Below are 17,720 nucleotides of genomic sequence, written 5' to 3'. Positions count from 1 at the left end.
CTATTTGAGAAATGCCCTGTAATTCACATGCTAGTAAGGGCACCCCGGAATTCAGAGATGTGCAAATAACCACTGCTTCTCAACACCTTATATTGTGGCCATTCTGGAAATACAAGGGTTTTCTTGATACCTATTTTTCACTTTCTATATTTCAGCAAATTAATTGCTGTATACCCGGTATAGAATGAAAAACCATTGTAAGGTGCAGCTCATTTATTGGCTCTGGGCACTGAGGGTTCTTGATGAACCTGCAAGCCCTATATATCCCCGCAACCAGAAGAGTCCAGCAGACGTAATGGTATATTGCTTTAAAGAATTTGACATCACAGGCAAAGTTACAGAGTAAAAAGTGGAGAAAAATGGCTGTTTTTGTCACCTCAATTTCAGTATTCTTTTATTTCAGCTGTTCTTTGGTGTAGGAACCACTTGTAGGATCTACACAAATGACCCCTTGCTGAATTCAGAATGTTGTCTACTTTTCAGAAATGTTTAGCTGTCTGGGATCCAGCATTGATTTCTCACCCATTTCTGTCACTAACTGGAAGGAGACTGAAAGCACAAACAATTGTAAAAATGGGGTATGTCCCAGTAAAATTTAAAAATTGTGTTGAAAAATAGGGTTTTCCAATTCAAGTCTGCCTGTTCCTGAAAGCTGGGAAGATGGTGAGTTTACCACTGCAAATCCTTTGTTGATACCATTTTCAGGGAAAATACCACAAGCTTTTTTCTGCAGCCCTTTTTTCCCATTGTTTTGAAAAAAACACATTTTTTGCTGTATTTTGGTTAATGTATTGGTCTCCTTCAGGGAAACCCACAAAGTCTGGGTACCTCTAGAATCCCTAGGATGTTAGAAAAAAAAGGACGCAAATTTGGCATGGGTAGCTTATTTGGAGAAAAAGTTATGAGGGCCTAAGCGCGAACTGCCCCAAATAGCCAAAAAAAGGCGCGACACAGGAGGGGGAAAGGCCTGGCACCAAAGGGGTTAATATAATTCACCCTAAAAAATTCACATATCCCCTTGGACATCAATTGCGGCCCATCGTCAACACCTCTTCAAAAAACATATTGATAACACTACTATTAAGATGCCTATTCATGCAAACCCTACTTGCAGCATAATCCACCATCTGCTGTATAATGTGCATGTTTCCACAAAAAATAAGTTTTTAGCTCAAACAGGTCAAACATTTACTAAAAAGAAGTGGCACACCTGGCGCTGCGCAGTGGCAGACCCTGTTGCACTGAACACCTTTCAGCTGCTGATTGTTGTATACAGGTGTTAAACCGGTACTAATGTGGTATAACTTTTAGTCGATTTGGACAAAATAGTGAGATTATATTGATACAAGATGCGCTGCACCATGCTGCATAATTTGCCTATTCCTGCAACATAATGTAGTCAACTCTGCTGAGTTCTTTATTCCTCTGTTGCCCATAATTCCAGTGGCCCTATCCCTATTGCTCCAGAATTGTCATTGAATGCTTCAGACACACAAGCTGCACGAGGATGACTGCTCTGCGACTAAGGGATGCCATTGGATGATCCACTTCATTGACCTTCCCAGGTCCCAGGGATAGCATCGTGTCTCAAACACACACCTTGGAACTGGGAGCCCCAGAGAGTGACAGGAAGGTACACAAAGAGCAGGAGATCGTTTAAGTTTGTGTACCCCGCACCACGTGAGCAGCGAGCGGCTTACAAGTCGGGGTAGCACTTTCATTGCCTCCAAACTGCATTAGAATTTAATTACCAAGCAAGTGGGCGGCATGACAGAGACAGCAGCATGCGGTTCACTGGGAGCGGTCCCTCTCCTGCAGGGCACAGATGGTAGTGTTTTTTTTTCTATCAATGTCACCGCTCGCCTCTTTCCGCTTCAACGAATGGGTTCTAAAGAGGCCGTGACATTATGTGAGACAGCAGAGAAAAGGGTCAGTGATATTTAGAGAGAATGTCAACTCTTAAATAAAACAAGTTAGAGCTATTAGCGTTGTAAAGACAAAAAGATGCAGCGCGAGCGCGCTGTGTGGAAAATAAACAGATAAAGTAGTACAGACACCATGCTGAAAACATCGAGCCTCGCATGTTTTTAGTAGTTTACCGGTGCTGTGTAGGTGGGATAAACACTGGAAAAGGCATGACGTATGCATGCCTTTCACAAATGAAAGCAAGCGGATTCTAAAAGGCAAGCCCACAAATCAATGTAAGTGACTGACGTGGCATGGGTGTGGTTTGAAGCCCAAAGAGAGATTACAGAATGGGATGGAGCGCTTTGCGCTCGCCCATAAAAATGGAGTACAATTATCTGGAATATAACCCTCATTGGTAGCTGAAGTAAGTAAAATTGCATTTACATGTATGTTGTGCATGCTTGCATGTGAGAGTGTGCTTATGTAAAAGAGTGTGTATATGAGTGAATGTGCGTGTTTGCATGTGTGTGAGATTGAAAGTTAAAATGAAATTACATGTGATGTCACTTCCGCTACCCTTGGTGCATTGACATCCATGCATGCCAATGGAGAATACTTCATGCACAAAATTATAAATTGGGCCATTAGTCTGCTATTATATTCCTGATTTTAAGCGCCATTGTTGAGGGTCCATACCCATAGTATGCAACACCTGGTCTATCCTAAGAGATCTTCAGTAAGCAGATTATTTGACCTGAAAAGTACATGCAAAGTGTTTTAGGAGGGCTGATTTTTTTCTTATATTTTTAACCTTGAAAATCCATGTATACTGTTTTGACATACCTGACAATTATCGATAGAATAAAACAGACAGCATTTAATTAAAGCTCAAATTTTCACAAAATCTTTGTTTTTTTGTTTAGATGCAACATATAAGAAAGCTACAAGTGAGTACCAATTTATTTATATATTGTTAACCATCAGCATTGTATCTAAACTGTATCTTTCAGGCAATACTCTTATACGATGCAGGACTCAATAAGACTCAATACGCCTAACACAGATAGGATAACTGGATCCAGCGACAGCCAGCGCATACCTCGAGGGGGGAGACGGGGAGAGGGACAGGGGAATAAATAAAAAATATATAATTACAAAAACGTACCTTTTTCCTGTCATCTCCGCTGCCGCCTCATGCCGCGTTGCTCTTCTGGTCTTCTTGTGGTGTCACAGCATTCGCAAGGGACACCAGCACTGGCTACCCAGCAATCCTGGCACTGTTTACATGCTAAACATAGCATGTAAGCAGCATCAGAATAGTTCTGTGCGGCTCAGAATGCCAGTCATACGCAAGCCTGGGGTCTGTGCTGTTTCTTCAGCCCGGCTGTGTATACAACCAGGTTGGAGAAACCTAAGTGCGCATGTGTGTTTGGCTGGCCTGAGACGGCTGACCAAACACAAATGCACACTTAGTGCACTCTCCCCTCCTCCCCCTCCCACAGCCCTTCCCTGCCCCACCTTGAACACACTGCTGGCTGAGCCAGCAGATGAAGCATAAAACGATAATTAAATATCGTTTATCTTCCATCTTCTGGCTTAGCCTGGGGGTGCGACGCTCCTTCACCATTGCGAAGAAGCTGCCCTTGACTATATATTTGTGGGTGCATATTTTATGTAGTATTTTTTATTTCAGTTTCAGTTTCTAACAGCTTACGCATTAAATTACTACAGTGCATTGACCGCAGCAATCACTTTTATTGGAAATTACTGGTTTATTTTTTGGCACACTTGAAAATATACATGTAATTATGACATCATTGGCTGATTAGCTCAGGTGGAACATTTCACACCCGCTTAATCAAAATATGCACGTCAGATTGCTTTAAGGTAGAATTGGAAATAAGACAGGAGAAAGACACATATTTCTAAGGATGTTAAAGCGGCTGTTTTCTTGTTTTGTAAATTAATCACAGTTTACTGCATTACATTTGATGTATTTAACAGAACAAAGGTTATCAAAGCTGTGGAATTCCAAGATTATTTTTATAGATACAGTTTTTAGGAAAGGGAATTATCCATTATGATGCTGTGGTAACTTTTAATAGAAGTTACAAAACAGAGCATTTCGAAATATGCTTCTAGGGAATCGTAAGGAAATTCACATGCCAATGTAAAGAGCATTCATTCAATCTTAAGGTAGAAGAGATTCACAAATATTTGTAATGGCATTGCTCACACAGATAAGCACATGTAAGTAACACCTTTAAGGCTGAGGGGGATGTGTAAATATCAGAGCATGACCACAGTAACAATACACTGATATTTTCTAAAGTTCACAGGTAGCACTGAACATGGTATACTCATTTTGGAGAACGTGCAAAAGTTTCTCACTCAATTGGATATAATGGGTGAAAAAGGAAGAAACGTGCCTGGCATTATTAGAATTTCGGAGGTGGTGGTGTTCTGTTAACAAGATTCATGAAATAAATAAAAAATGACAGCCCTTTGATGAAGCAATGTTATTAAAATATAGTGTTGTTAATGTCAGTAGGAATTGGGCTTGTTGTGAGACCTTGGTTTGAGCCAACCCTGGACCATATCCTGCAGCTACCAACAGCCCAAGTATCACTGAATTTCACAGCTAAAATATTTACATTTTTATAAATCACGTTTGACTCTTTGCTGGAAATAGGCCGACCCACATAAGGGGAGCACTGTTTTTGTTTGGAGAAATGTGGGAACACTGGGCAGTAGAACTTTAGTCATTATTTGCAGATTCTGGAACGTTCCTCAAAGAAATGTGAGAATATTATTTGAATTCCCCAACATTTTATGTGTGCATGAAATTCTGTGTAAGAAAACACTGTGAAATTCATGCATTCTTTACCAACCTATATTCCCCTAGGTCTCTGGTTTTCAGGAAAGCTGGGGGTTGGTAGGTTTTTCTGGCACCTGTCTGACCCTGGGCTTAAATCTCCCAGCTACCAACATCTCAAGAATTGATGACATTGAATAAAATCTGATGACATAATTTTTTACCTCTCCAGAAAGGTACCATTTTTTATTAGTAAAAGTGTTGGAACACTGGTTGGTAGGAAATTTGTCATTTCCCACAGACTCACTACCATTCTGTCACAGAAATGTGAGGGCATTCTGTGATATCACCTAACCTGCTATTAGCAGGACATTCTGGGTAAGAAAAAGTAGTGGGTTACATGCAAAGCACACTACTCTGGAATTCTATGAGAAATGTCTGAGGTTGGTAGGGTTCCCTGAATGCCAGCTGCTCTCTGGGTCAAACACTGTGGCCATCTGTCACGGAAGTAGGGTGGAAATTTTGTATTTTTCAGCATAATTCAGGGATCCAATCAAGGAAGAGCTCTCTAGAACCCCTTCCTGCATCAGTTCTCAAAAATAACAAAGGATGGTAGCGGTTTTCAGTTGTTGGATATTCCTGGGCAAAAATATAGCAGCTATCTACCCTCTTAAAATTTGACTCTTTGAGAAGCTCGTTGTTAGCATTTCTCAGCCAAATTTTTGGCCCTTGCTGAAACAATTGTGCAAATGCCGTGGAAAGCTAATTGAGAAGCCCTACCAAAAAATCAAGACATTGACAGTACAATTAAAAATCCTCCAACACGTTTACTTGAAAACAAAATATATAGATTGTGGAGGATTTTCACTACTCAATCCTGGGCCGGTGATTTATTCCATAAATTATACAAGTGCACCATTGGTACACATAACAAAACACAAACAGAACTACTAACAGTCATTCAAGCAAAGTGATTAGTTTGGCATATAGATCTCATCGTGTGAGCAGTTATGCACACATCTCTTATGCCAACATTCATTCACCACAGAACCACATAGCTAGTCACGAACTACAACTCATTACACATCAATCTCCTGCCAAAGAAAGTTACCCATCATTCCCACTGCACTTTTGTCATGATCTGTGAACTGTACTCACCTCTTTACTCTTGACAAGAGCATGACGTTGGTACTCCAAACTGGCAGGCAGTGCACACATTCATAGGATGCAAAGGCTGGTGTTGCACACAGAGTGTTGGTGCCGCTTATAGATAGGGGAGAGGCTCTCTATGTTCACTAGATGCACCCTAAAAAGATACCGAAACACAGCAAAGGAAATTAAAAGTCCCATGAAAAAACGAGACTCGCATAATGTTTACCAGTGATATCCCCATAATGAAGTTACTGAGTAGAAGCTCCTCATGTTCCTCAGTGTTCTTGCTTGACTACTGAGATACATTGCTGGTGCAGCAAGGAACATGTTGCCCAAATTATGGAAAATCTGTTTGTGATCATCTTTTGATCATAAAAGCCTGAACTGAACAAGATGAGGTATTCGTAGAAATCTATTTGTGTTTTGTAGACAAATTCTAATTGGTAAATTACTGTTTCAGAACTATCTTTAAAGGTTATAAAGTTGTATTTTTGAGCATATCCTGATTTTTTTACTCAAGGAAGAAGAAGGATCCTCACCATGTTGCAAAATTTGATATAATTTTTTCTTAATGATATATTATACAAATGTGGCGACGTGAGTTGGAACAATAATTGCTTGTTGAATATGAACTTCAAAATTTGAATGAATGTTTGATACATTGCATGTTTAAGTTCAAAACAATATTGAATTTATGTTTTAATTCGGAAACATGTTCCCGGTTACAGGTAGTTACCTATAATCTGGGCCACTGGAATTATGTGGCACGGTTGACAAAATAACATTTTTGGCAATAATATATCATTATTTCTCGGTTTTAACCAGTATTTTTAATGTGTGAGCAAGGTTGCCTACATTATATATTTTATGCCTGAAGGCATCAGCATATTATGATTAGTAGAACACTTCCTAAATTACACAACAACCATTCAAACCATAACTCGCACATCAGATGCAATCCTTATGACCTATTATTATACCAAAAGATAACAACTTAAACTTAAATGTCATTAAACAGCACATAATCACACAAATTAATTATACTAATTTCATGTCAAAGTGGTAAGGCTAATGTGATATGTGTTATTGTCTGTAAGATGACATACACCATTTGTAAATAGTTATAGTTATGATTGCTTTTCCGTAGGTTCTGCTAATAACTTTTGCACCGTTTGACAAATCTCCACAGAACTTTGCAAAAAGGTGCTACTTTTAAACTAGTTTGTGCAAGGAAAGTTTTGGGTTGTTTGTCAAGCTGGGCCCTAGAACAAAGGGGGGGTCCAAAACGCATAATCCTCCTGCATTTTCCAAAGACTTCTTTAAGTCAGGCTGCAGAAAAAACTGCTGAACGGAATTGCACCAAATTCGTCAGGAAGCTAGATGTTGGTTTGCAGAATGTCAATAAATCAGAAAAAGGGGTACACACGGTTCCAAAAAAGGCAGAAGGTTTCTTTCAAACTTAATGGTTCGGAATTCAATGGAAACCAAAAATGGTTGAAGCAAGGGCCCTCACTCACCTTCCGGTGACATGCTTCATCATAGGGCCAAGCTCCACGTCAGGCCGGCACTGCAATGCCTGACGGGCCCCACATGGGGGCTCTTTGCCGGAGATCTTTTAGAAGTGATGCACAACCGGTCAAAAATCGTGAAGGATTGGTGTTGGAAAAGTTAAAAATGACTAGAGGTAGCAGATCTATAAATTTATTCTATTACTGAAACCTCTGACATGATTAAAAGCGATACATAGGGATATAGTAGATTAATGTCTACACTCCCCATATAAAAAAAATAAAGTAGTATAGTTACTAAATCTCATAATCGAGAGTAGTAAAAAGAAGTAACCACAGGGTCCCCTGTGTTACTCTATATCATAGGCCAACATGTTTCTTGTTTCTTTATTTTTTTTATATGGGGAGTGTAGACATTAATCTACTATATCCCTATGTATCGTTTTTAATCATGTCAGAGGTTTCAGTAATAGAATAAATTTATAGATCTGCTACCTCTAGTCATTTTTAACTTTTCCAACATCAATCCTTCACGATTTTTGACCGGTGGTGCATCACTTCTAAAAGATCTCCGGCAAAGAGCCCCCATGTGGGGCCCGTCAGGCATTGCAGTGCCGGCCTGACGTGGAGCTTGGCCCTATGATGAAGCATGTCACCGGAAGGTGAGTGAGGGCCCTTGCTTCAACCATTTTTGGTTTCCATTGAATTCAGAACCATTAAGTGTGAAAGAAACCTTCTGCCTTTTTTGGAACCGTGTGTACCCCTTTTTCTGATTTATTGACTGTTGGGAGCTTTACACACAGGACCAGGAGTACTCCCTCCGAATCTCCCACTTTTGCCCCTCTTTGTTGTTTTTTGAAGGTTTGCAGAATGTGCCTTTTGTGACTTGGTGTAAACCCACTTAGTAGTTTTTGAGAAATTAAGGGTGAAAAAAATATAGATATTCCGATGTATGGGCCCGCTAGATCTCTCAAGACTTTTGCAGGAGCACCAATTTAAAAATGAAATCTTCTGAGTGGTCCAGGAAGCTTTATTTCCCTTGGGGCATCTTGCTCCCATGAGAGTCAGGCTCCCATGAGAGTGAGCACTTTGATTGGCTGCCAGCACCATGAGAAAAATGTTGGTGGCAGCCATTAGAGGACTCAGAACTTGGGGTCTGTTTTAGATCTTGCCGAAGGGGAATACTCCACCACAAATGTGACTGAGATCATGTTGGCTGTATTACGATCCTATTATATCGGATGGGTATCGTAATACAGTGGACGAGATATCCGTCACGTTTGTGACGGAGCATTCCCTCCACCAAGATCTACCTCAGGCCCTTATTCTCATGTCTTCAAGTTACAAAAAAATAATAGAAGAGGACGGGGAGGGAATACCCTGACCCCCACTCCTCACAAAGGGGACCCAGAGGGACGCCCCTGGGACCAAAATGAAAAAACAAGGGCAGAAAATGGCAGAATTCTCTAAAAGGATCGACAATAAAAAATAAAAAAAAAGCTCCTGCGAAAAATAAAAAACTGTGGCTAGCCCCTGCACTACCACCTAGGATGGGTGCTGGCTGGATAGGAAGCAGGGCTGCAGGGGCTCTCACATAACCCCAGATCAATATATGCATCTGTGGAGATCCCCAGTCGGACTGAGGCACCCCAAAATATAAAGAATATGGCCCACAGCAAAAGGCACCCAATAATGTCCTTTGTGGGCTAATTTACATATTTGTTCTTGCTTTGTTTTGCCCCAATCTAGGCAAGGGTACCACCACCATATTACACAAATGCGGCTTCCTGAAATCATTTCTAAAAGTACATCTATGTTTCCTGGGGTATGGACAGGTAGACCAGAGGAAAAGCTTTTGGGGGCATATTTACAAGTGGCTTGCGCCCCCAGTGCATCTCTTTTTGTGATGGGCCAGCAGCCTGGCTGCAGACTCATATCTATAAGGCCACGCGAAGCCACTCTGCGTGGCTTTTCATGGCCTTGTAGATAGGGAGTAAGACAATGCAGCACAAGTCGCTGCATTGCCTTACTGTGAGTCAAAGAGGTATTCCATGGGCATTGCAGTATGTATTCCCACACAACAACCATGGATTTTGACACATTCCCGAATTTGTAAACCTGAGAATGCATCAAAGCCTATGCCTCCAGAGGGGGGGCGTGATAAGGATATTTCTCCTCATTTTTTTCCTCTTTCTATGTGTGTTGCATTCTGCAGCACGCGTAAAAGGAGGAAAACGCCTCCATTGGTTGTTTTTCTGCAGGAAGGTGTCCCTTCTTGCACAAAAACAATAATTCCTACAATGTAGAGATCCTTGCACCATGGTGCAAGCGTGCCTGCATTGGCGCATGGCAGCCAGTTGTGCGCCAGTGCAGTGGAAGAGGACAGGAATGTGTCATATATCATAGATACTGACCGTTCCTTTTTTTTTTCGTTTGACACAGGGCAGCACATCAAGTGTATGTCAATATCTCAGGTGCCATGGTCACAGGTCGGTCAAGGGGATCCTACAACATCATTGTTACATGTGTAGGCCCACTACACATTGAGGGAATGTGATTTACTTACTTATTACAGTGTGTTAAATTACTTCAGGTGGTCAGATTCCTATTAGGAAGCCAATGCGTCAATTCCTATGCCTGGGTTGAAGAGGCATTGGAATTTTTATGCATTCCAGGCTTAGCGCAATGTATCTCAAAGATGCGTCATAAATTGAAAAACTTGTAAATATCACTGCGTCAGTCTCAGTGGGTTTTTACAAGGGAACACTTACCCGGCATACATTATAAACTGCATGGCACAGCCTGTTCTAGTGCAGGTATTTTTTGACGCAGGCCTACAAAAGCTGACTCATTCAATCTAATGCTTCACTTTGAAAATAAGGGGCAATGCGGAGTGGAGAATGCACCACCAATGCATAAAAAAAAGACTCAATGGCAGCTCAAGCTCCTTGTAAATATGTCTGTTATATTTTTCTTACTGGTCTTACCCCTAGCTGGGCAGGAGCATCACAGACATATTTTTTGATCTTGTGGGTTACTGCAGGGAGTGCAGCAAGCTCCAGCAACTTTAGAAAAACACTCGATCCGGACACAGGAGAGTTTACCATATTTTTAAAGCACTCTGAGCTATGGCTGTATGCTCTTCAGTGCAGGGACCACTTGTGGTTTGGTCTATGGCTACATTTTATGGCCTAAAAATGTTGCAAAAGACTTAAAGGGATTTTCATGTTTTTATTTTAAAAATGCTTTATTGAAAACTTATTGTGATAATCAATATTATTAAACAGTGCAAAGTGTAAATTCCTAAAATATACATTTGATTACAGTTGTGGGCAACGTTATGACAAAGCCTATAGGTCTGTAGCCTATAGGTCTACTTTATATATGTTTATGAGCTGATCCCTTGATAAAGCCAATATACCCCCTGTTTTTTGTTTGCTGTTTGTTTGATGTTTGATGATTTGACCCTTTGACAAATCCAATAGGTCTGCCCTACTTAGAATGACAGGCCCTGCACCCAACCCCCGGAAAAGGACATTACAAAATAAAATCACTGAAAAAAGCAAAAGTTTAAATGTTGTTATAGTTAAGAAGTGTACCAATATCATACTAATCATTAAAAACCCTTAGAAAGTAACTTGAAAAACTGAAAGTTAACCTATAGTAATTATAACTCAAGCTCTTCCCATGAACTGATAATTATCTCTCATACTACATCACTCATGATATGTTCTATGACATCAGTCATGATATCACTGCAACATCCATGTCAAATTACATCATTTATGCAGCACTGTGCATGAAGGGGTCACGAGTTATAGTTATTTTAGGGAACGAGTTGTAGTTACTTGAGATGACTATAACTGGTGAATTTCAGTGGTTTTATTTTAACTGATATTGGGGGTGTAGTCCAGAGTCCACAGGGCCCTGACCAGAGAAGCCAGCTGCTGGGTCACCTCGCTTTTTTCTGTAGAGGTTGTTCTCTACCCATCACTGGCACCCTCCAGTTGCGACTGGTACTTCCTCTGCCCCAGATACTCGGTCAACAGGAAACATGGCATAAATTTACTCCCACCGTTTGATGACTTTGCTTGCCTGGGGACTGCCGAGGACTGCATACCCCAGACCACACTGCACCTGATGACGCTGTCTGCACTGCCTAATCTCGCTGATAAGCGCTGTATAACCCAGAAGCACGGGACACACATGTGACATGCCCAGGGGGAAGACAGGGCCAAGAGTGGGCCTGTCGGAGCATGGAGGAGGCTGTGGGGGCTTCTTACTCCCACATTGGTGATTACTGCCGCTTGACAGATCCTCTCCAGGCTGGTCCCCTGATACTCCTTGCCCAGGAGGGCTTGGCCCAGAAAAGCGTCTCTCATTGTGACATACCGCCTGCGACATGTCCTTATCTGATTGCCCCAGCAAATTCCCCGAGACTACACCCCAAAGTTAATGAGTTTGCTGTAGAACTGATTTATAAGGCTACCCATTGAATCCACAGGAACATCAGGAGCAGAAATCATATTTATTCTGAAGTACTTATGGCAATACGAGAGGGCTGGATTGGGAAGAGCCGCAAGGAATTCACTGGTGACTGTGTCATTTAGAAATCTCAGAGTGGCAGGTGATCTTCTCTGCACCTCCAAGCAGGAGCATGTCAGACTCAGTAATATTAAGATACTTCCCCTGGGATATTTCTACAGAAAATTGATGACAAACCCCGGTGATAGGGTGAGTCCCTTCCGTGTGAGGCCTGCCTTGCCATGCTCATTGAATATACCTACTCAAAATCATTTTTCCGCATTGAGTGACATTCACAGGATGACTGACTGTGTGCTCCTTGTGAGGCTAAGAAGGTCTATGCAAAGGAGGCAAGTACGGATGAGTTGCCCTTAGGGCATGTCTACTTTATGAACTGTCACATTACGAGGGCCAGCCAAATGTAAACCCTACAGAAACCCCTGTGTTGAGCTGCAAAGAGGGCATTACATCTACAAAGGGTCACACCCAAATGATTCAAATCCTTTTTTGGAATATTGCACAGTCTAGCAAGTAAGGTGTGTGTGAGGAGTGGATAAACTTTATGTGGAACTATGGAACTATGATATCATTTTTTTCCAAGAGACTTGGTCTACTGAAACCATCAGCTTGGATGGTTATTGTTTCCACATTGCCTCCACAGTTCCAACTCCGTCTTGCGGAGCCAGGGCAGTCCTCACCTCTTGGCTTAAAGTTACTTTGGAATGTAAACTCAGCCTGGTTACCTCTGGTTGCTCTTTATTTCAATCACTTCAATCACTTCTACTTATGTGGCCCAATCGATTAAATGTTGTTTCTATCCATGTCTACAATGGGTACTTTGATACAGATATTACTGCAAATTTTAACAGATTACATGATGTCATCTGTCATCTGGGAGTTCAATTGCTAATTTGCACAAAAGATCTGAAATTATTTTAGAGGGAATTTCAACGCTAAACTTGAGACCTCACAGCTGGACAATGAGAGCAACATGTTTGACAACAATGGTATGGGATACAATTATTTCCCAAGGGATCACAGTGGGAAAGCTGTTCTTCATTTAATTAAGACTTTTGATCTGACTAATGTAACTGAACTTAGGGATCCTAATTATTACTCTAAAGCTACCTTTGAAAGGGGAGAATATTCCTTTACTATTGATTATATTTGTGTTACTTGTGATTTGTTGCCCAGGGTTCCTAGAGCTGGCAATGTTGTTAGTGACCACAACCCCATAAGCTAAGGGGGTTAGGGGGCCTAGTATGAGGCCATGGATGTGTTAATGGTTAAGTGACAAGGCCTGTGCTTGGCATGGAAATTTTTTGATATAACCCTCATTTTGTCAAAACTTTGCTCGAACCATCTTTCCCTGGTATTAAAATGTCTCACTGTTTATGATGATCCCCGGGTGACAGCCAATCAAGTTGTCCAGCTTAATTTAGCCATCAGTGGCAGGCTTCTGAACGCTTGTAAATCAGGGTCACACAAGACTAAGTGATTCGACCAGCATTGTTAAAAGGCCTTGGTGTTATTACATGAGGCTTTAAAATGTAGGTAAACTTCAACAGCGTAGAGCAGAGTTTAAGGCCCCATTATGGTACAGGAAAAAAGAACTACAAAACAAATCCTGTGGGAAGATGGTCAGGGCTTGTAGGCTGAAAGATTCTAGGGCCTTTTGGCGGGAGGCTAAGAATTCTAAATCTGTGAGCCCTAAACCCATCCACTGTCAGCCTGGAAGCTTAGGTTAAACATTTTTAAAAAGTTTACAAACATAGCATAATTGACAAACATGTTGAGGAGGAGGAGTTGTTCTCCTTAGATTTGGAATTCTCCACCACCATTAAGGAGGTTACAGAGGCAATTACTAGGAGCCCTTCCCACAAGGCCCAAACCCCTGATGGTGTGCCCGTGGATTTGTACAATGCCTCACCTAAACTGTGGACCCATCTCTTATGTAACTGTTTTAACACTGTTTGTAAGGCGGGACTTCCACAATCATGGCACACTGCTGTTATTGTGCTGAATTTTAAGATGAGCAACCATCATCTGCCAGAGTGCAATTGCCCAATATTCTTGCTGGATTCATGTGTGAAGTTGGCAGGTAGGGTCGTACTAAAGTGTCTCCTAACTTGGGTGAGGGAGAGTAACAAGGTTTCGGAGGTGCAGTATGTATTTCGGGAGGGGCTAGGCAATGTTTAAATCTACACCTGTTAGTTTCTAAGTACACCATTGTAAAGCACAGTAATGTTTGCCTTGCCTTCATGGATCTTTCCTGTACCTTTAACAGTGTAGTTAGGTCCAATCTGTTGGATATTGCAGCTAGTTTAGACGTAGAGAATGATTTGGAACAGTTTCTCAGAGCCCTATACTATGACCTTCTCAGTCAGGTACAGCTCTTCAGGCAAACAGACAGACTGATTTAAGCTGGAGAGAGGGGTGCGCCAGGACTGTGTCCTGGTACCCTTATAGTTTCTTTTATATATTAATGGCCTAGACACAGCCCTATCTAATGTCTTCACGGATGCATCCTCAATCGATAGAGAAAACGATTTGGGATATACCATTCTTTTCTTTGGTGTATAGACTTCAACGGACAGGATATCTGTCACAGTTGCGATAGAGTAACCCCTCCACTAAGATCTAAATCAGGCTCTTCGTCAGCTAAGAAGCCATTGAGTTGGACACTAGATGAACAATCTTAGGTGGACACAGGTCCAAAGGAGATCCTGCTTTTTGTTCAGGAAAGCCAGTTTAACTTGTTCATCTGTATGGTGATCAAATTTGCTGAAAGTGATCATTCTAGAGTCCGCCACTGGCAGAACATCACTCATATGATATTTGGAGTTATTAGAGGAAAATGTGTTAAAGACTACCTCAACTTTCTCTTGAAATAAATTTGCTAAGGAATTGCAGAAAGCCTGGCTGCTTCTTGCTGAGTTCCCCGTAGGTGACGTAGTAAGAATGGTAATGGTTTGGAACAGTGCTTTATTGGAGTTGCTAGCTCACTTTATTTGCTTAATATAATGAAGAAATTTTTCAGTCAGCATGACGTGTTTGTACTCTGTAATACAGTGTTTATATTTATCTTTCTCTGTCAGATCATAAGTTCTTCTCCAATTGTGTTGTTGCCTTCAGCAGCTTTATTTTTTTAGCCTTAACTTTACTATTAAACCAAGGTGCATAGGGCTTATTTCTCTGAAGTATTTTGGTATAAGCGGGGGCTAGCTTATTAATGGTTATTAATGGCAGATTTCAACCAGACTGAATCGTTCGCAGACATATATCAATGTAATTTTTCTCCTGTGACTGAGATCCAGCAAGAAGGGAATTTAGCTCATAGTCTTGATCCCTATGCCACACGTAAGAGACCAGTGACTTCCCAGAAATTTCAGAAGAGGGAGTTTTACCGGGAAGCTTAATCTCCTAGAGCAGTGGTTCCCAATCTGTGGTCCGTGGACCCCCAGGGGTCCGTTACACATTCCCAGGGGGTCCGCAGGCCAGGGCTGGGAGAAAGACACTTCTCCAGTGGGGCCTCTGACAAACATGTGAGTTGTGTTTTTATATTTATTACTTTGTTCAGCAGTTTTAAAAGCACTGCAAAGCTCGTGTACAACAAAAATAAAAGTGTCAAGAGAAGTCTATTGATTAATGTACCTCCTGGAGAGGAATGAGAGCTTTGGGAAGTGGCAGTTTTGACTCAAAGGTAGAGCAGATGGTTAATATGCCTGCTGCAAAGAACGTGTATCATGCAAAGAACAGTATTTTATGGGCATGGCACAGTGGGTTACTGCTTTTGTCACAGAGATTCTTTTGTTACTGTGCAGTTCATAATAATAATCTAGCACAGTGAGCTATGAACTGCCGTTAAAGAGCTACATGCAAACCGCATGGCACAAATTAGAAAGTTGTTTTTTCCCTAGTATTTCATTTTTATTATGCTGCTAAAAAAAGTTTGCTTCTGTAGAAATACATTCCTATTACTAACATCCTCGCTAATCACTGTGCTGTGTTCTCAGTCCTAAGTTTGTGCTTCTCCAGACCAAGCACTCTTAGAAAATGCCTACCAGTGTGGATGACATGTGAATCCTACACCTTAAGTCCCCTGTAAAGTGCCCTGACACCCTACAGTGGTATGAGAGGTGCTTTAAAACAAATGAAGTACATGTGAGGGAGAGGCTAGGGAGAGATGAGAGGCCCCTATGGTTTACTTCCTTTCCCCATCACTCATTTATGTGAAAAAGCTTTCTCAGATCTTACATACCTAAAAAATATCAAAACAGAAATCGCTCCGGAAATGTAGAATCTGACCCGAGGATTCACTTTTCCTAAATAAAACCAAACAATGAAAAGGTAGTCGCCGAGATGCAGCGCCAACCTTCCCAATAAAAAGTTTTTATTTTTGCATATTTTCTTTCAATACAAAATAATTATATCTTTAGTAATTTGAGTATTTGTTTGGTGTGTACTTGTTATATTTTTTGTGAATTATTGTTTTAATGTTTGAAATTTAAGTCATACAAATTGCTGGGGTCCCCGACTTTCAGTAATGATTCATTGGGGGTCCTCAGGAGTCAAAAGATTGGGAACCACTGTCCTAGAGGTCTGCACTGTGGTCTGACCAAGCTAAGGGGAATGTGACCGGGCTAGTGATGGTAGAGTTATTTGTAAATGTTTCATTAAGAATATGCCCGCCCAAGTGCTTAAGGCTAACAACTAACTGAGTGAATCCAAAACAGGACAAAATGTTTACTAATAGTTACGTGTCTGGATCCGACTGGTTCTCAAAGTGGAAATTAAAGTCACCAATATGGTGAAATCAGATTTAAGAATGAAAGCTTCTAAACGGAAGGGAACCAACCACCTGCGTGAAGGAGGCTCTTGGCCCTGAAGGCTATTAAAGGGCTGTGTTCTGGTTAGTTCAAGTTTAAACATTAATGCTTCATACTCAGAAGACATGACTGGCGTAAACATAGCAAGACTAGAGGGAAGTGAATCATGGCATATAACCGCTATCCCACTTCCCTTCTTGTGAAGTCTGTCTAATCTGAAAATAGTGTTAAAAATGGGTACCGCTGCAGTCATCTCAGGGCCTGACATCTGGTCAGGCCAGGTTTCTGTTACAGATACCAGGTCTGGCCAATGAGCACCCAGAAAATCAGAGAATTCAAAATTGTGTTTGACCAGAAACCTGGTATTTATCAAAGCACAACTAATTTTAAATCCTATGTAAGTGGATTTGTTAATCACTTGCGGTTTCTCTATGACTGTCGGCACACCATCTCTTTGAGGATTCAGGTAAATAACTCTAGTGCCACATACTTGCCAGCTAGTTTGAATCATATCTGGAGTAGAGGGGCTCAATTTTGGGCAGATAAAAGTGTTACCTGGGGATTTAAGGGCTAGAAGCGGGTCTCTTGAGTAACTCTTGTGTGGTATACTCTGCAAATCCAAACGGCGAGGGGGACTTGCCTTAGGCAAACCTTTGGCAATCCAGCGGGACTCCCATTGTATGCGTACCCTGCATGAACGTTCTATGTGATTCCCTAAATAGCCCGTCATGAAGAGCAGCATGCCCTTGGGTGTGCCTGAGCACATCTCTTTGCAGCACACAATGATTGAAAACAGGTGGGGAAATTTATAGAGGAACTGGGGTCCAGCAACCCCCTTCACTAATCACAGGCTCCCCTGGGATATGGTGTAGAGTGTCACAGCATACAGTGGAGTGTCATAGAGTGGAGAGGTCTCCAATGGAATTGAATACAATCGAGTGAAGTAGAGTGGAGGGGCATACACTGGAGTGGCAAAGAGTGGAG

General features: G+C 41.4%; 1 protein-coding gene across 2 annotated transcripts in view; it reads left to right on the top strand.

Annotated features, from left to right (window-relative positions):
• OVCH2 (ovochymase 2) overlaps nt 1-17,720 on the top strand; it is a 919,743-nt gene that overhangs the window by 510,403 nt on the left and 391,620 nt on the right. For both annotated transcript variants that reach the window (XM_069223557.1, XM_069223556.1), the window contains exon 8: nt 2,832-2,855. In XM_069223557.1, coding sequence (XP_069079658.1) covers nt 2,832-2,855 — 24 coding nt within the window. The remainder of the gene's footprint in view (nt 1-2,831; nt 2,856-17,720) is intronic.

The sequence above is a fragment of the Pleurodeles waltl genome, chromosome 3_1 (genome assembly GCF_031143425.1).
Source record: "Pleurodeles waltl isolate 20211129_DDA chromosome 3_1, aPleWal1.hap1.20221129, whole genome shotgun sequence".
NCBI classification, from domain to species: domain Eukaryota; kingdom Metazoa; phylum Chordata; class Amphibia; order Caudata; family Salamandridae; genus Pleurodeles; species Pleurodeles waltl.
This window is presented reverse-complemented; position numbering and strand designations above follow the sequence as displayed.